Source organism: Dreissena polymorpha, chromosome 6 (assembly GCF_020536995.1).
Source record: "Dreissena polymorpha isolate Duluth1 chromosome 6, UMN_Dpol_1.0, whole genome shotgun sequence".
NCBI lineage: Eukaryota > Metazoa > Mollusca > Bivalvia > Myida > Dreissenidae > Dreissena > Dreissena polymorpha.
Window position 1 is genome coordinate 98465336 of NC_068360.1, and position 22135 is coordinate 98487470.

The window sequence follows — 22135 nt, forward strand, 5'->3', positions numbered from 1 at the left end:
TCCTGCTCGCAGGACTTCCGTTTATCGCATGTTTAACCTTAACTTGACCTTGTTAAACATTTACTAAGGTTAAGAGCAAGTTTTGCATGACAGATTTGATCATGACCTGAAACCCGATTACTGCCTGCATACGCGCCGAGAAATAATTTGCGGTGTTGTTTCAGTTCTTGAACTACAATAAGTTATAAAATGAAACATAATAAGCATATCGTGTTAAATTAAATAATTTTGAAAGGATCGTTCACATGGTTCAGGATCACGTGACTTTATGGGGTTCCCCTTTTAACTTTAATGGATGTATAAACGACAGTAAGTGGTGCTTTATTTCAAATAACTTTTTTTTTAATTATGTTTCTTAAGAATTTCAACTAGTGCATAAAAGATGTTTTTGCTGCTTATGGCAATGTGAAATACATCGGAATAACTTTAAAAAGCCTTTGCCCTTGTTCACAAATTCGGTATCTACTGCATTCATTGTACACGGATATGCTTCACGCAACGTGAAATGTTGTCAACAATTTCAGACGTATTCAATGATTTATTCTTATGCCTTGAGATATCGGCACAAACCGCAAGAAAAACTATTTTGAATGCACAAACGAAATTTGCAAATGCTTTTCAATAACTTGAGATATTTGCAAAAATAAGGTTCTTAACGGTGTGTTTACATTCTGTCCTTCCCGTGTGTAAAACCCGAGAAAACCCATTGATTCTACACACTGTTTATAAGAATCAAAATAAGTATATAAGTCAAAAATCATTTTTTTAGTTATGCGTGTCGTGGAAGAGTTTGTGTATGAATTATTAAAGTAGTCCACAGGGTGCTACGTCATTCAAGTGGTATTTTTTGCGCAGCCCAGTCCATTCCAAATCAGGAGATATTAATAGATCTGGGAAAATAAAACTACTTCTGTCGAGATTGCAATACACAATCATGCGTCTCTTGCGTAACCAAGCTGATAGCGCTTGACTTTTTCTGGTAGTACAGCTTGGGGTGGAAGGGAGATCTGATTTGGCTGCGAAATCTTCAGCAGGACTTTTAAATTTACTTTGAAATTCAACACATGCACGTGCAGAGATGAGGCTATTAGTTACCAACCCTAATATCGGTCGACATTTGACAAGCCACATAACAGTAATTTGTGCTGACAAAGATGCGTCACGAGAAATTCGCAGGTTACTCTCTAGTATACAAATATGCCCAAACTTTAGATATAACAATCAAATAGGGGTAACATCTCCAAAATATGACGGCATAAGTTATGGTTCTAGCACTGCGCTTCCTTTTAATTAGACATATACATATACGTATGGATTGCAGTTATGATGAGTAGGAATTGCAGATCTTACTATTCGGAATCGCAGCTCTAATATGTAGTTCGTTCTAATGTGTTACAATTTCAGTTCTAATGAATTATGATCGCATGTTTTAAGAGTTTTTATTTCAATTCTGATGAGTTTTAATGGCAGTTTAAAAGTTGAGGAAGTGCAGTTGTGATTAGTGTGAATTGCAGTTCTTGTGAGGTTGAATTTCAACGTGTAGGAATCACAGTTTTGATTGCTTTGGAATTAAAATTTTGATCAGTCGGTACTGCAATTCTGAAATATATGAATTGCCGTTTTTATACATAAAAACGCAGTTCTGACAAGAAGGAAATAAATTTTGCAAATAGGCATTCTTGATTGTATCTGACCGGACTTACTACACAAAAATGAAAACAACATTCTTCTGTCGCTCTTATGTCTTTAATATCTTGAAGAATCTTCAGAGGGTCCTTTAACGTCCTGAGATTCCAACTTGCACGGGAAGATATTTCATATGACCATTGTTCATTCGTTTATTGATGTGATACCAATAACATAATTATTTATATCAACTTTTTTTTCGACTATGTATTGATCTCAATTGGCACAGACATCTGGATATACAATATTTGTTAGATTTGCGCATATAGCTCGCAAGAATGCATTTGACGTTTGCCTTTGACTGAGTTGCGGTAATATCTGGCGGTCATCTAGAAGCCATATAAATATAGCTGAAGGCACAGTGAAAAAATCTATGTCGAAATTCCAACGTCAATAGTTTGCACAATACAGGTAAATATTTAATGATATCATATATCATGAATAATTGATGCATCGCATGTTCAATTCATTTCCGCCGTCTAAAGTATCATATAAGCAGGACAGTGCAGATTGTATCAGGCAGATATGCTCCCAAAAGTCAAGCACCGATATAGAAAATTTAAGAGTATTTATGTAATACATTATAGGGAATGTTTTAGACACGTTTTCACATTCACCACACGGCATAGCAGAGTAATGTAGCATTGAACAACGGAGATTTGATTCAACTCACAAAGCATAACGTCGGTGTTATAAATCTACAATCTTGATAGATGAAGTTGCTGTTTCAATACAAGTCGGCAAATCACATTATTTTGCCCCCCCCCCCCCCAGCGCTCTGTCCGACCTCTGGGTATATCAACCGTTCAACGTGAAGTGTTATTGATTGAGTTTTTTTAATTGGCGTGAGTAAATAGCCGGTCTTAAATAATTTGCAAAGGGATCGAATAGACAATGATTAAAGGGATCATGAAATACTAAACTATTCAAATAATTAATCTAGATCGTTTTTCGCGATAAACGTCAATAAGCGTAAATATCTTTTTAAAAGATCACAAAGGCTTTGCACTGAGATACTAAAATCAGTATTATTTGACGTCCAGACACTGTCGTTGACGTTTGTGATTTTTATTGGAGTATTTTTTTTTCAAAATACTAATGCTAGTGTCATGCGCCGAGAACAAACTTGGCATGCGATTGTTATAACTGGATATTAAAGAAACTGACACATTCAAGAACGCTACTAAAGGTAAAGGTCCTTGTTACCGCTATGATCATAAAGCCTGGAAACTATCGAACACGAAACTTACTTATATGACGTGTTTGTACACTGACAATATAGCATCAAAACAAACACGCATACCCAATATAACTATGTTAAGTGTTTCAGGTATCGCCTTGTTTCTCTGTGTAACATGCATTAGCTGTGTTTCTGGAGCGATGATGGATGACACAAAGACTTTGTTACGAGACCTGCTTAGCGAGTACAACAAAAATGTGCGACCTGTACGCAAACAGGATGACACTGTAAACGTCACCGTTCAAATGTACGTCAAGTCGATTCAGGAGTTCGATGAAGTCAGCGAAAAGTTCTCGGTTGTGGCTGGTTTTTCGATAATCTGGAAGGACATAAGTATGATGAGGGACCCTGCGGGTTATGGTGGTGCTTATCAAATCCTGACATCCTATGATGACGTGTGGGTTCCAGAACTTATTCTTACGTCGCCGTCAGATGACGTCGAGAGCCTAGGGGCGACTTGGAATCGCATCCGGTATTATCCGGATGGAACCGCTGTTTGGATTCCGGTCAAGTTGGTTAAGTCCACGTGCGCAGTAGACGTCAAAATTTTCCCGTTTGATACACAGACGTGCACGTTATCATTTAGCGCAATGGGGTATGAGTTTAATGAAGTTTTCATCATGCCAGAGACGGACCAAGCTAATATGGCGTTATTTACAGAACACCCAATGTGGGACGTTGTTGACAACACAGCCTCCTCCGAACGATTCGGGTCAAGTTGGCAAGTGAGTTTTGGTTTCAAACTCAAGAGAAAGCCGGAATATGTTATCGTGAATGTGTTACTACCAATTCTTTTCCTTAGCATCCTGAATCTGGTAGTGTTTCTTTTAGTGCCGGAGTCAGGTGAGCGGATTGCGTACTGTATTACCGTTCTCCTTTCCATCGCGGTCTTCATGACAATAGTCAGCGCTATGCTACCAAGAACCTCGAAACCTGTTCCGATCATCTCCTTCAAACTTATGATAGATATTGCTATAAGTTCTGCTATTACCGTTGTGGCCATTCTTAACCTTCGTATCTACAACAAGGACCCGGAAAGTCCCGTTCTGAAATGGCTGATTGGAATATACCGGATATTGACCTGCACCCTTTGTCGCAAGCGAAAAATAGAACCTTTGGAGATGAGAAAGTTACTTAGGAAAACTTCAAAAGCGATCAGGATACAAACTGTAAAGGCTATCTCTACGGCTGAAAATGACAATAATTTTGAGAAACAACCATCCGATTTAACTGTTGAAGAGCGAATCACGTGGAAGAACATAAGCTACATGATCGACGGAGTTGCTTTGTGCCTTTTCAGTCTTGCAGCAATTGGCAGTTTCGCTGTTTTTATGATTATTGTTACAGGACGCAGCAAGTAAAGAACAGCTGAATATTCCAAGAATTTCCGTCCTGATTGAGTTTCAAAACTTTCTTAGTTATGGTAAGGTAGTACCGTAAGGCCACGAAGAAAACAAACTGAAAATTTAAGTTTACAGTGTTATATAAACTGAAAATAATCATTGAAATGTTTAGTGATGATGAAAAGAACGTGGGTTCGAATACTGACTGTCCATGTCTGAACTGCAAGGATGCTATCACCAACGTAATGTTGCATTGATTATCACGGTAATAGTTATTAAACATTGCAAATAAATACAAATGCACCTAACAGTTAAATTCAATGTTCAAATGTGCTGTAAATTGCGTTAATGTTGCCATTCTTACAATAACTTCGTGGCATCATTTAGGATATTTTGTTCCTGAACTAATTCCTCTGTCATAACTTAAAATGTACTTACGTTAGATGAAAGTTTATTGTTAAATGCATAATGATTGTTGATCTGCATATGCTCTTACAATGTTATTGTTAGGTAAAATATAATGTTATTATTGAATATTTAGAGAACAACTATTGTTCTATTGGGATTCATAAATGCATTTGATTGATTGTTGAAATCCTAAGTCATTATGATTGGCTCAGCAAAATACTAAGTCATTGTCATTGCTGGGTTCGCAGAATCCTAAATTATACGTGCTTAGCGACATTTATAACAATAAAGTGATATCTTTCGTATTTAAATACGTCCACGACTATGGTGTTATTGTATATCTTGCCCTACACAGCAAATTGTCAAAACCCTTTTGCCATCATTATTTCAACTTGTCCTGAAAAAAGAATCCGGTGCAAAAAGATTATACCCCATTCTCAATAAACATTAAGAACAACCATCAGTAACAGCTAAATAGTGTTCACAATTTAATACCATACTTAATGAAAAAGAATAACATTGCTTATTTGATCAATCCTTTTTAATAAACAGTGATGTCAAGGTTCAGTGGTTCCAATATAGGTTAGTTCACAGGATATTGTAAACAAATAGTCTTTTGAATAAAATTAAAATACTGATGACCCATTATGTTCATTTTGCAATCAAAGTGAGGAAATTTTAGAACATTTATTATGGGAATGTCAGATATCTAAAGCAATTATTGATGACATGTAACCTGAACATTTTTTCCTTTCATTAACATGACAATCTTTCTACTTGGATATTCAATTAACTCTGCAAGAGCCATAATTAATGTTATTTTGTTCATTAAATTATACTTGTACAAGTGTAAAATGAAAAAAATGCATTTCAAGCATAACAGATGCAAAGATTTTCATAAAGTATGAATATGATAACTTGAGCAAAATATCAAGTTCAAAAAATAAGTTAGATTCTTTTGACAGAGAATGGGAACCGTTAAATGCTATTGTCTCACAAACTTAGAATTCAAATTTGATGATTGTTGTAGTTTTAAGCACTTTTTTCAAATACTATTCAAAGTGAAAAGTTTCTGTAGGACCTATTTAGTATATACTATAACTATAAGCACCTATTATTGCTTCTCTATGCCTTTTTCATCAGTTATTACATTGTACACATTGTGTGTTGTCTTTTTAGACTGGATGATGTTTGTTTCCTTTTTATGTACTTTGTACATATTTGTGTGCTTTGTCAACACAGAACTTTGCTTTGTCTGTTGTTGAATACTACTATATTTAGCTTTAGATATCAGTTGGTTGCGCTACATGTGTTTTTTGTTTACGATTGGAAATCATTATTGTTAACATTCATATTGTACATGTACTTTTTGTTCAATTTCGAAAAATAAAATGTGTCGACTTGGCACTGGCGTTCAAGTAAGCACTAGGCCTTCTAGGGACCTCGGACATGAGCTCCAAAAGTGTTACTTCCTATTTACCTCCACGGTACTAATCCGGATATGTCTGTCTTACGGAATTGTAGTTCTAATGAGTTGCAATAGCAGTTTTTAAGAGTTTATTCAGTTCTAATGAGTTTAAAAAGCAGTATCAAGTATGGAAATTGCAGTTTTGATGTGTAGGAATCACAGTTTTCATTGCTTCGAAATTGAAGTTCTGATCAGTTATTATTGCAATTCTGACGTCTATTAATTGCAGTTTTTAAGCATCAAAATCGTAGTTCTGAGGAGAAGATAATGCCGTTTGCAGTAAGGCATTCGTATTTGACCGGACTTTGTACACATTATTACAAACAAACTTCTTCTGTCGCTCTTATGTCTTTAATGTGCAACGGTAATCAACTTTATTCCCCCACTCAGTTAAAGAATATTCAAGGCGTCCGTTTACGTCGCGACATCCTTTATATCAGTATTTTAACGGATCGTTGTAAGGTCCCATCTGACATGAAATAGAACTTGAAATGAAAATACGCTAAAGTACAGGTGGCTGATTATTTAAAAAACAAACATATTTAGGCACGGTAGGGCGGGTTAACGATCATTTCTTTCTCTGTCTCCATATTTTATCACCGTCTAATATACACCTCGAATGGCGTATCGATAGATTTACAACGTTCATAAATGCCAACACGAAAAACTCTCGCATTTTCCAAGCTAAACCTTTAACGCGCTATCTCTGCTTAACAACATGCAAGATTACAACATAAAACCGTATTTTTCGAAGCGAGAAAGTTCATTCTTCACACGCCTTTTTTGAATAAATAGAAAACTGTGTGTTAATTTTATAATTAGTTGCCTATGCATGATCTGTCAAAACGTTTATCGTTGTCAGCAGGATTCGCACCTGCGCGGGAAGATCCCAGTGGATTTCTAGTCGATCGCATTGACCCCTCGGACACGACAACTGATTAATTAACTTATATGGGCATGTTAACTTCAAAGTTTTTGAATGTGAAATTAGATCGATTGAACAGAATTACGTCCTTTTCTTCCGCATTTATGATGTATCTTTACATGTATATTGAGCGAATGTCATTGAATAATAGTTGTCGTGGCCGAGTGGTTAAGGCGATAGACTAGAAATCCATTGGGATCTTCCCGCGCAGGTTCGAATCCTGCCGACAACGAGACTTATTTTGACACGAAGTATAATAACCAGAAGTTAATTGTAAATCAAGTATAAATAGTGAACATTCAAACTGTCACGTAGGGAATTATAAAAAATCAAAGTTTTTTTCAAAATCAGCGACTATTAGGTAAAGTGCACATATTATATTTAATCATTATCTTTAATTCAAAAGTTTGATTTGCAATACTGTTTATAGTGTGCAGTCAGTCGTTAGAAGTATTAGAGGCTGAGTGGATAAGACGAGGAACGAGAAATCCGTTGGCATCTTTCCGCGCAAGTACGAAATCGACCGTAAAAGGCGGCATTATTGTACCGTTAGATATTTAAATATGATTAAGTGAAAGAGTAATATATTATAAATTGCCATATAACATTGTAAAATGTAACATTTTAATGCATTATGTGTATTAAACAGTTATTGTTGAATTGTTTATTGACATGCGAGATATCGCATACAATGAAAAAAATCTATAAATTATTTCTAAATGCAAAATTCAAACATATATTGTAAAAAAAAATGTGCATCTTTATTATCTCGACCGCATTAATCACATATACATATAATGTCATTTTAAAGCGAGTAGGGTAGATGATTTTTCAAAACATTTATCGTAGTCGACAGGATTCGAGTTTCCGCATGATAATTGAACTATCTACGTTTTCTTTTTATTCCTTTATCAACGAAGCCGATTTAATAGTCTTAAAGGGAGATTATACTATTGTTATATGTGTTAAATTGCAATATGTTGATGAAAAATATGTAACAAGATAAGTATTGATGCAAAGCATCAAAGGGCGTCGGGAATTTCAATGTAAAAGGCACTCAATGAAATTACATGGAACGATTGTTTTTCTACTGTAAATATTAATATATTGGCCGATTATTTTAAACAAAATGGAAAAAGATACTGGTATAACCATTATCTAAGATTGTGTGTTATAACTCTCAAATATACATTATCTGTCGTATGATGTTGTGTTATAACTCCCAAATAACCATTATCTATGATTTTGTGTTGTAACCCCCAAATATTTCATAGTTCATTTTATTTACATTGGTTTCCTTATTTTACTGGCATCCATGTGCAGTTTTCATTAATAAAACAGAACTTTGTAGGTTTTAAAAAATCTGCTTTATCTTGAAAGCGTAATTTCAAATTTTTCTCAACTTTAATGGAAGAGGATTCTGAACTTATTCTTACGTTGCTCATTTACGATAGGGGTTGAATACTCATTGATATGAAAACACTGTAAAAATTTTAATGTGTTTACGAACACCCACCCCCACCCTCTCACACATATATTTCATGGGCATAATACAAACAAAAAAATGGTAACAATAAAACAGCATATTTATTTAAGGTTCATGTAGAGGCTTCAGTTTGAAAATGTGGGACCCCTAGCATTGAAATCAAATTTAACAAAACGAAGAGTGCCATATTGAACATGTTTACATATTTGCTTAAAAGGATAGTTTTCCTTCAAACTGCTACCAATGTTGTGCAGCAAAGCCTCATACCGTCGACAAAATCAATCAAAATACAAAGCGATTTTAACACAAAATAGACATTATTTTCAAAAATCTGAATGATGTTTATTTAACGTATTTCGGCGGAAAATTATATAACTAGTTAATAATATCGACATTGCTGAGGGTAAGTTACGCTTTAATATTTAAAAAAAAATACATATCTAGAAATATCAAAACTCGAACACATGTCATTTTATGACGATGGGGCAGCCATTTTGAAATTAATAAATTGAAACATGCTAAAAACTCACTCATCGCTTAATTGACATTCCAAACGGTTGACGATGACACATGCATTGGATTGTAATCTTTCCATTGATGTGTGCAAACTGCATGATCAGACCTCATAAATACTCCAAAAAATAACTTTGTAAGAAGCATTTCACCAATGTTTACAATTTTTGTCGAATCACATGAACTTGTAATATTGCGCACAAAATGGTACGCTTACAGACTGACAAAAAGATCGATACGAAACTATATACAATATTTATTTACAATTTTATATGTCGTCTGCAATTTCTTTCAATTTGAGATGGTTTAAAATTTTCCATTTGGTTATAGCAAAAATATTAAGCCCTTGAAGTAGAATGGCGATTCGTATTATCCATCATACTTAGATTTTTAAAAAGTAGTTCAGTTTAGTTATTTTCAGAACTTTGTTTAGGAAAATTATCAAAAAAAAATGAAGTTGAATAATAACTAATTTGTTGTTTTTTGACATTAATTTTCTGTGAAATGTTGCTAACTTGATCTGGTATATGTATATAGCTTTGTATTTATTCAACTTACGGTAGTGCATATCCTTCCTAACTTTGGATTGAGATTTTGTAAATAAGTGTAAAAATGTATTGGTTTTAAACAAAAATATAAATAAAGCAAAAATGTGTTTTTGTTATTCTATTCGTCTTTACCTTTAAAATGATATATAGTTTGACCATATTGTACCACATTGAATGAAGACAAACCAAATCAAACATTTTAATGAATTTTATCCCTCCCATGAACCTTAAACTAAATTGTCTACATCAAAACAAAAAGTTAACATAGAACACAAATAAAATTTGGGGCTCGAACCTTGGGCCTCTCACATGTGAAGCGAGAGTGTAACAACTACACTACAGAACCGCTTGAAAAATCACCATCTAACTAATATATTAATAAGCTATTGAAAGTCGGTTTAAATGTAAACCCGGAAGTTTAAACGCTGGATAGTGAGCGGGGTTAAAGGTCCATACCAAAGGGTCCATACCACTGGAAAGATACGGGTCAGACCTGCGGCCTTCTATATGTGGTTCTTAAAAAAACACCCTGTAGGAGGACTTGATAGTAATGAGACTGGGGTACTGTGATGGTGCTCCTCATTGATAAGCGGCTGCTTCCTTTATCAAGACTCATTATTACAATTAATAATACGTCTCGCGCTTCGCGCTCTATAGCGCCTTTATTAGTAACTAGGTGGTTGCTAGGATAGTGGAACTAAGAAGGTTTTAATGTGTTTACGAACCCCCCCCCACACCCTCTCATACATATATTTCATAGGCATAATAAAAACAAAAAAAATGGTTACAATAAAACAGCATATTTATTTAGACTAAAATGTCTACATCAAAACAAAAAGTTAACAGAGAACACAAATAAAATAATTTGATTCTACTTAGGCTCGAACCTTGGACCTCTCACATTAGAAGTGAGCGTGTAACCACTAAACTACGGAACCGCTTGAAAAATCACCTTCTTACTAAGATATTAAGGTAGTCGGAGCCTAATGGGTACTTTTCCAGAAACACTCTTTGTTATTGTTTCCACATAGTAAATTGTATATCACAACTAATTGCAAAATTTTAAAACTTTTTACCAGCCGGTCAACTTTTTAAACTTGGTTGAATACAACTACCCCTTGACTCGGTTTGTCGTTTTCTATGGATTTACCATATATCCAAAATATATAGTTTTTTGTAATGGGATATACATATATTTTGGCAATTAACTTAATAAACGTACTCGACTGGATTTTGTTAGTACATACAGAATAAAAAAATGTCATTGAAAGAGAATTGTGCCTTTGATGTCCAATAATATATGCACTTATCTGGATAAAATGGCAAAAAACGACAACAAATGGTTCAGTGACAAGACACTTTAATTACGTTTTATGTCACTTGTAGTGTGATGAAATGCATATATTGTATATATTTATTTAACACAACATATTTTCTACACACTTAATGAATTTCAGGAAGTTTTACCGTTCCTATCTCAAGAAATTTTACTTTGAGTATGCCTAACCCAATTCATGTTCACGCAATGAATTAAAGTATAAATTGTATATCACTTCTTTTGGGGGGTTTTCTGGTTGCTTATTAAAAGCTACAGTTATAAACCATGACATGTGAAGAAATTTAGCTAACTTTGAATTAATATTGATACAATAATACATTAACAAGAGCACCACATAACGGGTTCCACGCTCGGCTGCAAAAGCTTGTCAGAATTTTTTTAGAGGTCACAGTGACCTTGACTTTTGACCTTGTGACCCAAAATGGGTGTGGCGTGTAGAACTCATCAAGGTGCATCTACATATGAAGTTTCAAAGTTGTAGGTGGAAGTACTGTGATGAAGTTTCAAAGTTGTAGGTGGAAGCACTATGATGTTAGAGGCAAAGTTAAAGTTTTATATTAGAGGTCACAGTGACCTTGACCTTTGACCTAGTGACCAAAAAATGGGTGTGTCGTGTAGAACTCATCAAGATGCATGTACATATGAAGTTTCAAAGTTGTAGGTGAAAGCACTTTAATTTTAGAGCAAATGTAAAGGTTTTAGCACGACGGCGGACGTCGGACGACGAAGAGGCTATGACAATACCTCGGAGTTAGCCGAGCTAATAATACAATCTTAAGGTCACCTAAAGTCAAAAGGCAACATATGAATACAGGCGCAGTTCACCACAAAATGTCAAAGTTGTCCCAATATCACGTAGCATAAAGATGTATAAGTTATCATGTTTCTTTAAACATGTAGCACAATAATATGCAACTTATATTTTAATAAAAACAGCCAGATTAATGACAACTAGATGTACATAATTTAGTATCAGTATAAAGCCATTGCGTGTTTTTGACTGGTCGCATGTCATTTGAAAGCCATATTATCTCGTTCCGTCATTTTTCGTCACTGAAAAACTGACCGATTTTAGGGACCACTTCAGATAATATATTTGTTTGCGTTTGTGACTTTTGGTAGTCCCTCATTGTTTTTAGCAATGAAAGTATCCCTAAAGTCATCCTCTCCGGAACTAGAAAATATGGCTTTCAAATGACACAAGGCCAGTCCATATCCCGCAATGTTTTCAGCTGTTGGTCGCTTTATAGTTCCTCTATGCAACAGCACGTCAAACAATCTAATGTTCTTTGCCTTTAAGGCTTTTCATGACTTAAACAAACTGAATTATGGATTGCAGTAACAGTAAAGATGTGGGGCATGTTGTCAGTAATTTTACATGTTTTAAGCAAAGATCCCAGTGCTTCAACATCATCAGGAGCACTGCGGGCGTTGCAGGTTACCTGGAGAACACGTTCACTAGATCTACCTGTTTGTGTGACTGTCCAGGATACGATTTTTAAAAACCGGCAAAGAGTCAACAAAACTGCTTGCATAATTACAAAACGTTTCAAAACAGAGAGAATATCAAAACACAATCAAAGGGTCTATTAAAGAAATAGCAAATATTAATGAAGAAGCTAACCCTAACACACTGTGGGAAGTGATTAAAGGTCGAATACGCGATGACACAATCAAATATGCAAGCAAAATAAAAAGAAACAAATTACACGATGAAACAAATCTAAAATCTAAAATCACTGAACTTGAAAAATATATTTCCAAAAATCCATTCAACGAAGATAAAATCAATGCATTAAACGAAAAAACAGTATGATTACTTAATGGAAGATAAAATAAAAGTAATCTTATTTAGGTCAAAGTCAGAATGGATTGGAGGGGCCGAAAAGAATACAAAATATTTTGCTAATTTAGAGAAAAAGAGGGCTGAGGAAAAAACTATTTACCAAATAAAAAACGAACAAGGGAAAATTTTAAACAACCAAAACGAAGTTCTAAAACATATTGCAGGTTATTACGAAAATTTGTAGAAAGCAGATCACAAAATCGATATTTCAGACATCCTTTCTTTTTCAACAATAAATGCAATAAAATTGATAATGATAACCCAAACAACTTAAACGTACACATATCAGAATACGAATGTGCAATTGCATTAAAGGAAATGAATAATAACAAAAGTGCTGGGTCTGATGGTTTGTCAGTAGAATTTTATAAGATATTCTGGAACGATATAAAACCTTTTTTACTTAAAGGTGAACTGTCGATTTTATAACGAAAAATGCATTTTTATAAATATGTATATTCTAAAACGAGTGGAATCATCAATAGCTATGGCAAACAATATTGCGATACTAAAAAACGATGTTTTTGTTTTCCGTAAACCGCCCGGGTATTTCCGCCACCTACTTTGGTTGTGACGTCACAGGCACTCAACGCGCATGACTCGGATACACGTCCATTGTTATTACGAATCGAAGCGTGAACAAATCGCGCTTAATGTCAAATTTGACACTCAATAGATCTATCATGTTAGCATAATACAATTCTTTAACACAAGTTTTATTGAAATCGTGTGCTTTCTCTGTATTTTTTGCATGACAATCGTTATTCGATATGGTTCAGTGTGTTGCTTTCGGGTGCAAAGAACGTGAGGAAAAGGGAAAGAAGGTTTTTTTCCGTTTTGCGAAGGATGATGTTACTTGTAAGAAATGGATAAAGGCAGTAAATTCCAGGAGCCTATTCTAAAAGGAACCGGTAATTATGTTTCTAATGACTAATCTATGCTTGTTTATTTTGATATTCACAGTGCTAAATAATGTTAGTCCGATTAGTCAGCATATATCTATTACAAATGATTTCAAGACATTTGTATTAAAAAATGCGTTGACATCTGTTTAGAAAATAATGCACAATAGTCTCTGATGTTTATTTCAAATACTGGTCAGGCTAATACAAAGGAGAGGAAGCTGTACTGTAGAAATATTGTTTGACCTCTAGACTATAGTATTCTCACACATTGTTTTGTCAAACATTTGAATCCGCAAACAACTTATAAGTATTTCTTCACAATATTAACCATGCATTATATTTAAATAAATTATATTAAATCAATAACATAAAGGTGGTCTTATAAGCGCAGTGGTTGATATGTGTCCTTCTCAGCTAGGTGACCTGAGCTCAAGGCCATTTCCTGTATATTGTTGAGTAATGTCAGAGCTGTTGATGGTCAACATACAGGATGGATTAGGTTTTTCTGGATAATGAGCCTTCCACTCAGAACACATCCGCAAAAAATGGAAATCTTTCTGTACCAAGTAGCTGGAAAATGCTGCTTATATGATAATTCCAATTTCATCCACACTTTAACCCTTTGCATGCTGGGAAATTTGTCGTCTGCTAAAATGTTGTCTGCTAAATTTCTAAAATTAGCATTTTCTTCGATTTTTTTCAAAGAATACTATCAAAACAGCAAACAGTTTGGATCCTGATGAGACGCCACGTTCTGTGGCGTCTCATCTGGATCCAAACTGTTTGCGCAGGCCTTCAAAATTCGGTTCCCGCACTGAAAGAGTTAAAAGTCTAGTCAGTTTATAAGGAATGCTGGGGCACACATGGGTTCGATCATGTACAGCCTTATGCCCAGTATGGATATGCCTAATTATTTTACCTTTTAATATATATTTTTCAAAATTTTCTTATATTTGTATGCATGTATGAATTAATGGCTTAGTGACAAACAATTAATTAAAACACTTCTCTTATTAATAAGGAAAAATAGGTTAATCAGTGGAACAGCTTTAAAACTGACAAAAACATTCCATTTGATAAATAAATAAGACTAGCTAACTCACCAAAAATATTCAAAGTATAAAAATAATATTGGGCTTATTTCAATTACATTTCCATAAGATAAACAAATTATGAGAGAATCCAAGTGCTGGTAAAACAATAATTATGTAAACTTTCTTATACTGATTTATTGAACAAAATAAAAAAAGTACTGTCTATTACACAGATGATTAAAAGACATTGTAAAAGTAAATTTGAATAGTATTAATAAAAATATTAATAGTATTTACTAACACCATTCAGCATGCTGTATTGAATTATTCAGATAAAAATGTAAATTGAGAAGGGTTTTGTGCATGGACTGTAATTATTTGTACAATTTATTATTTCTTAAACAATGAACAGCTTGGCATTTCTCTGAAATAATATTCTCTAGATTCAATTAAATATAACAAAGCACATGATTGCTTTCTTAGTTTCTTAAGTTTCACGAATGTCCATGGTTACCAGTCAAATTGACACCAGTTACCAGTGTTGTATATTAATCCATACAGAACTGTGTCATGGAGTTTATGGCTATTTGGTTGTTGAATAGCGCCTTATCTTTGGATATATCACAAGATTATGGTAGAACACAGTATGGTTTCAAGATAAAAGATTATTCCTAGCCCAATTAAATCAACAAACAATCATAAAATGTATTACTATCAGACCAGTGCCCTAGCTTAGCTAACCAAGGGGTGCAGTTCCAAGTCCACCCAAGGTCTCACTATGCCCTACACCATGCTCTTGTTTGGATTTTATCATATGATTATAAAGGAAGTTGTTTTTATCAATAAATTAATATAAATGTTCAAACTGAAACTAGTTTTATTTATAATAGAAATTGTGTTTTCAATTAACAATCATGTTATTAGAAATATTTACTTAGTAATTATAATGAAACACATGCTTTTATATTAAAAATATGCAAATGAGATAATATGGCTTTGTGCACTGAAGAGCTCTTTTAAGAATTAGCACCCTTCAATTTCAAAATCCAAAAAGGAAACTGATCAGACTATCCCCACTACCACTCAAAGGCTAATGATTGCAATATATCTGTCGCGTTCTGAGAAAACTAGGCATAATGCCTGTGTGTAAAGTGTGACTGTCGTCCCATATTAGCAGTCCGCACAGGCTAATTAGGGACAACACTTTCCGTCTTAACAAGATTTTCAGAAAGAAGGGACTTCCTTTAAACAAAAAATACCATTCCAGCGGAAAGTGTCATCCCTGATTAGTCTGTGCGGACTGCACAGGCTAATCTGGGACAACACTTTACGCACCTGCATTATGCCCAGTTTCTCAGAGTGCGACTCATATTATTTCAAAGTTCAATAGCATAGTTTGGCTTATATTAAGTGATATAAACATTTGTGTCATTCTGTCATTATTCTGTTTGAATTTATAAAAAGTAACATGAAATTTTTTTGTAGGACCCATATTCATCATGTGTGGAAGAGTCTGTGAAGAAATGTCTTGTGAACAGTCGCCTGTTCGGATCAGTTATCCTGAATCACATTTTGATAATGTGTATTCGCAGTCATCACAGACATCTGAGGTTCGTAATAATGTCAATTAATAATTAGTTTGTTTAACAATCTCCAAACAATGGCAATTATTAATAAGTCTGTTTAATTATTTCCAAACAGCCTGTTTTTTATGTGATAGGAGTTACATATTTACATTGGCTTGAAAAAAAATCCTCTATTCTTGTGATATAGTTTTTATTCTTTATTTTCTGTTTCTATACATGGCTAAACTTTCTATTTTTTTATGCTCCCAAAGGGTTGCATATAGTTTTTGAACTGTCCATCAGTTCGTCCGTCTGTCAGTCTGTTAGTCCGTCCGAAAACTTTAAAATTGGTCATAACTTTAGCAATATTGAAGATAGCAACTTGATAATTGGCATGCATGTGTATCTTACGGAGCTGCACAATTTGAGTGGTGAAAGGTCAAGGTCAAGGCTATCCTTCAAGGTCAAATGTCAAATATATGCTTCAAAGTGGCGCAGCAGGGAGCATTGTGTTTTTCTGAAAAATGCAAAATGTTAATCATTTCAGATGGTTGTATTTCGGCGAACAGAACATAAGGGATTCACTGTCAAACCACAGGGAAAGGACTCTCCTATCCTAAGTACAAGGCTGGACACCATGTGGTTAAAGCAGTTAAAGAGAATTGCACTTATGGTAATGTATTCATAATGAATTTTATTGTATAAATAATAACCACAGATAGCAATATTGAATTATCTTGTTGAAGAATTTTGTTTTTGCACATAAAAAAAATACATTACAGCTTACAGAAATCACCTGAACTTGTCCAATATGTTGAAACAAAATTTAGAAATTATAATTCTAAAATCTGGTGATTATTCTCAATGTAAAACAACATTAAATGTATTTGCATGTTGAACTTGTTGAGTTTTTAGAATAATCTTGATACAAGTCTCTTTTTCTGAACAGATAGTGAAATTATCTAAAATATCAAAATAAATACATGAGTTTACATGCAATCTTTTATCAAAATGTTTGGTTTCTTAAAGCAATAGATTTCTGTAATACATGGTTGAAGACAACAATACAAAAAACATTCATTGTTTATTATTCTCTTATAAGAAGGAACAATTTATCAATAATTATAATTTATTTTAATATAACTTTCAGACTATGTTGATGAACTAATGGCAGAGCTGCTTAGGATGAAAGAGGAGTACAAGAGCGATGCCAATGCAAGTGCTGCCTCTGGCAACATTCTGTTTTCACCGCCACCCCTGTCTTCATCTGCAAACAGAATCCTGAAGTCAGAGGCTGTGCAGAACCATCGTTCGCGATTTAATTAGCGAACAGGGATGGAAATTAGTGGTTGCCCGTTTTGTTGTATAGTTATCTATTACTTTTAAAGAAAGTATTGGTTACACATGACACTACATGTACATAGTACTGGGCGCGTTGAGGCTTACGATGGGAAACCAAAAAACTATAGATGGTTGTCCATGTGGGCAACTAACTGTAAAACGTTAGTTTCCATCCCTGGCGAAGCAAAATCCAATGTATGAGTCGGACGGAAATCTCTGGCTGCCACAGTGCATGACGGAAGAGGTCGTCGGTCCTTCTTGCTCAGACGGTGCCAAATCCAACGAGCCAGTCTTCTATATGCAATGAATCTGTATACTCTGAAGTTATAAATGTATAAGGATACCATTATGATAAATATTAGTATGTTTAGTAAAACAAAGGTACTTTTCAACTTGACAATTACACAAGCCATGCTGTGGCAGATTCTTACTTAAGTTTACAGTTTAACAAACTTATTCAGCTTGAATATAATATTATATAATAATATTTTACTGAAAATATGTCAGAAATCAGATTTTGTAAGCAACTTCACATCATGTTGTAGCAGGTTGTTATTATAGTGTACTTTTTAAAAAATTAAACAGCTTGTATTTATATTTTTATTTCAAATGTTGAAAAATAATAATGAACTGGCATTTGTAAGTAACCAAAAATCATTGTATAGAAAATTGATACTTCATTTTACAATTAGATAACCCAGTCATCTTGTATACCCGCGTATTTTAATGTTGATTAAAATTGTTGTCTTTTTTATGTTATTTATCCACCGCCAGAGGCGGAGGGATATTGTTTTGGCGTTGTCCGTCCGGCCGGCACTTTTGTGTCCGGAGCCATATCTTGGAAGTGCTTTGGCGGATTTCATTGAAACTTGGTATGAGTATATATATGCATAAGAGGATGATGCACGCCAAATGGCATTGTACACCATCTGTTAAAAACAGAGTTATGGCCCTTTGTATCTTGAAAAAATGCTTTTTACTTTAGGCACTTTTGTTTCCGGAGCCATATCTTGGAAGTGCTTTGGTGGATTTCATTGAAACTTGGTATGAGTATATATATGCATTAGAGGATGATGCACGCCAAATGGCATTGTATACCATCTGTTAAAAACAGAGTTATGGCTCTTTGTATCTTGAAAAAATGCTTTTTACTGTATGCACTTTTGTGTCCGGAGCCATATCTTGGAAGTGCTTTGGCAGATTTCCTTGAAACTTGGTACGAGTATATATCCCCCGCCAGAGGCGGAGGTATATTGTTTGGCGTTGTCCGGCTGTCCGTCCGGCTGCCCGTCTGTCCGTCACTTTTGTGTCCGGAGCCATATCTTGGAAGTGCTTTTGCGGATTTCATTGAAACTTGGTATGAGTACATATATTGATAATAGGTTAATGCACGCCAAATGGCATTGTACACCATCTGATAATAACAGAGTTATGGCCCTTTGTATCTTCAAAAAAATGCTTTTTTAGTGTCAAATAAAGCACTTTTGTGTCCAGAAGTATATAGGCGGGGGATATCAATTCAACGAATTTGCTTGTTTTATTATTTGTATCAAAACATATTTACAGTATGAAATACAAATGACAAGTTCACACAAAACACTGTGTTATTTAATGTCTACAGTGTATTTTCTTTACAAACAATCTGTCCTGGTTTCATAAACATTTTTAATAATTAATGACAACTTACTCATGTATTGGTTCTTCATCACCGATGGGACCATTTACATCAAGGAACTCATAAAACGAAACATCAATGACATCTTGATGTAGACAGTTAGCTTTGAAGCCAGTGTGCTCAGTTATGCACTTTACCCCTGCCTCGTCCATCCTTTCCATCAGCTCTGGGTATTCTGTGCAGCATTTGCACTCAATCTGCACACGATATGGTGTGCAACATGAACATGCACACCTGAAAATAAAAGAAATACGTCGAATTGCAATACAGACATTCCTTCCTAATCAGAACAGGTTCAAGTATCCGTTCTAATTATAATAATTAGACCATACAACCTAGTCATATTCAACAAGCTTGTACTGTAGAATAACAATCAAAGAATTTTTTTATTTTTGCCGACACCTGCATGTAACAAAATTATATATTTACCAATCCGTATTCCCAACACGATGGTCGTCTTGGGCATCGGCAAAATTTTCCTCGCTGTCCGAGTCAGAATCAGAAAAATCTGATTGACTGTCACTAAATTCTGGCTCAAACATATACGGTTGAACGGAAAACTCATCGTAATCGCTATCATCTTCCATTTTTCAACATTTTTTATCTAAAGTTGCAAGATATAATACATCCGAAGCCATTTATTATGCCGGCTCGTAATTGAGTCGTTATTGAGTGCCTGTTACGTCACTTCCGGTTTGAATGAAAATGGCGAGAACATCGGAATGTGTGAAAAATCGCGACTTTGTTCTATTCGTTCTCGCTAATAACACCGTATTTGAAATGAAGTGAGGAGCGAAATAGTTTAGATATGCACTAAATTCGATAAATAAAGGTGTTTTACGGGTTTTTAAAACCGCGGCAGGTGAACTTTAATTCTCTAAACTTCTCTCTTGATAATAATTGCCTAACAGATCTACAGCAACAAAGCATTATTACACTTTTACCAAAATAGGGAACGATACATTATCCTTAAATAAATGGAGACCTGTGACACTCCTTAATGTTGACAACAAAATCGCATCAAAAAGCGTAGCAAATCGAATTAAAAGCCTTTTAAACAACAGTATTAGCAATGCGCAAACTGGCTTCCTGAAAGATCGATATATCGGTAAAAACGTTAGATTACTAGAAAAGGTGATGCAAACAGTAAATGAAAAAAATGACCTTGGTTTAATTTTCTTCTGGGATTTCAATAAAGCTTTCGACAACTTAGACCACGCCATTATATTTAAATGCCTTTGTCACTTTGGCTTCAGTGACTACATTATTAATTGGGTCAAACTATTCTATAATAATGCAAAATCACGCATTACTAATACTGGCTATTTCTCAGAACTGTTCCAAATTAAAAGAGGAGTTCGACAAGGCTGTCCATTATCACCTAATTTAACTATAATTTGCATTGAAATTTTTTTTTTTTTTTTTTATTCAATATAAAACATACAATGTAAATATGTGCATAAGCAAGAGCAAAAGTGGTATAATACAACAGTTATAATGTCAAACACATATTATACATGATATGCTAGGATATACTGTTTTTTTTTTTCTTTGGTTGCCTGTGGTGTATGCTGTTATTTTTAAATGTAATAATCAATCATAGAGATGATTTGCGGAGAGTTAGGTAGAAGACAACTGGACTGGGTTATGAAAGTTTATGCGTTTCCATTTTTGTTCAAAAATATGAAGTTTATCGTTGTTGAGGGCTATTTCTTTTTCAATTTGGATCTTTAATTTTAAATAGTTTATAAAACAGTTGAAGGTAGGTATTTGTTTTTTGTATTTGAAGCTAAATATAAAATATTTCATGAGTATGATAATGTGGTTCACAGTGTTATTAATTTCTGGTATTTTAAAAGTATTCACACCGAAACTGATATTTAAGAGAGACAGTTTAAATTTTAATTGTTGTTTCTCTAGAAATGTTGTTAACTGGTTCCATAGAATTTGAATATGTTTGCACTCCCAGAACAGGTGTTCTATTGTTTCAATGTGTTCGCTGCATATATCACATAAATTTGTGTTGGATAGTTTGCACTTAAAAAGGTATTTATTTGTTGCTATGATTCTATGCACATATTTATATTGAAAATTTCTCAGTGTGCTATCTATAGTTGTTTTATATGGCATGATAAATATTTGTTTCCAATTAAATTCATGTTCTCGAAGCAGGTTTTGCCATTTATTTTGAATCTTGGAGTTTTCTGCAGGGTGTTTAATTTGTAGTTTGTAAAATATTTTGTTTGTTTTGTTTTGTTTTGCAAGTATGTTTTCCGTGAATGATGTTTGGGTACATGGTGTGTTATTTGAATTAATTGTAGATTTAATATGTATGGGTATGCTTTTAATTAATGTGTAATACATTAGGAAATTGCTTGAAGGTATTCCGTATATATAACATATGTTCTCAAAAGAATAAAAGTCATTTATTCTGTAATCGTACAATTGGTCGACATATTTAATGTTTTGTTCAAACCAATGTTTATAGAAAAAAGTCTTATTGTTTGAAGTTATGTCTTTATTGTTCCATAAAATAGTTTTACTGGTGATTTGGGTTTCTAGATTATGAGTAACATTAGTCCATGCTGATAAAACACTCGATAGAAATATGTTTTCGTTTGCAATTTCATGCAAAATGGTATTGTTGATGTTACATTCAAAAAGTAAGGAGTCCCCATATTTTTTTAGGATTTTCTGGTAGAATGATTTCCATTTACTTGTATTGGTTTTATCTAGATATCTTTTAACCCAGCTGCATTTGATTGCATTCAAGAATGAGTCGATGTCCGTTAATTGGATACCTCCATTTTCTA

General features: G+C 34.1%; 3 protein-coding genes and 1 non-coding gene across 4 annotated transcripts; 3 read left to right on the forward strand and 1 right to left on the reverse strand.

Moving 5' to 3' along the window:
* The first annotated feature begins 2887 nt into the window (after window positions 1-2887).
* LOC127835935 (neuronal acetylcholine receptor subunit alpha-6-like) lies at window positions 2888-4631 on the forward strand. The gene has a single exon (XM_052362356.1). The coding sequence runs from the start codon at window positions 2941-2943 to the stop codon at window positions 4285-4287; it is 1347 nt and encodes a 448-aa protein (XP_052218316.1). The 5' UTR covers window positions 2888-2940; the 3' UTR covers window positions 4288-4631.
* A 2589-nt stretch (window positions 4632-7220) lies between these two features.
* Window positions 7221-7302, forward strand: Trnas-aga (transfer RNA serine (anticodon AGA)). Its single transcript has one exon. It is a non-coding gene; the product is annotated as a tRNA-Ser (tRNA).
* A 6062-nt stretch (window positions 7303-13364) lies between these two features.
* Window positions 13365-19244, forward strand: LOC127834625 (uncharacterized). Its single transcript, XM_052360627.1, has 4 exons — window positions 13365-13713; window positions 16227-16351; window positions 16854-16979; window positions 17457-19244. The coding sequence occupies exons 1-4, from the start codon at window positions 13668-13670 to the stop codon at window positions 17472-17474; spliced, it is 315 nt and encodes a 104-aa protein (XP_052216587.1). The 5' UTR covers window positions 13365-13667; the 3' UTR covers window positions 17475-19244.
* An 86-nt stretch (window positions 19245-19330) lies between these two features.
* LOC127835936 (uncharacterized) lies at window positions 19331-20192 on the reverse strand. The gene is made up of 2 exons (XM_052362357.1): window positions 19752-20192; window positions 19331-19556 (listed from the first exon to the last, which is right to left on the reverse strand). Exons 1-2 carry the CDS (start codon window positions 19907-19909, stop codon window positions 19331-19333), a joined length of 384 nt encoding a protein of 127 aa, XP_052218317.1. The 5' UTR covers window positions 19910-20192.
* Window positions 20193-22135: the final 1943 nt, after the last annotated feature.

Excerpts from the sequence above, each read along its gene's own strand:
- LOC127835935 (XM_052362356.1), top strand. The coding sequence starts at position 2,941 with ATGACGTGTTTGTACACTGACAATATAGCATCAAAACAAACACGCATA.
- LOC127834625 (XM_052360627.1), top strand. The coding sequence starts at position 13,668 with ATGGATAAAGGCAGTAAATTCCAGGAGCCTATTCTAAAAGGAACCG. Across the intron at positions 13,714-16,226 it reads GCCTATTCTAAAAGGAACCG|GACCCATATTCATCATGTGT; the intron begins GTAATTATGTTT and ends ATTTTTTTGTAG. Across the intron at positions 16,352-16,853 it reads AGTCATCACAGACATCTGAG|ATGGTTGTATTTCGGCGAAC; the intron begins GTTCGTAATAAT and ends TAATCATTTCAG.
- LOC127835936 (XM_052362357.1), bottom strand. The coding sequence starts at position 19,909 with ATGGAAGATGATAGCGATTACGATGAGTTTTCCGTTCAACCGTATATG. Across the intron at positions 19,557-19,751 it reads CGTGTTGGGAATACGGATTG|GTGTGCATGTTCATGTTGCA; the intron begins GTAAATATATAA and ends TTTTATTTTCAG.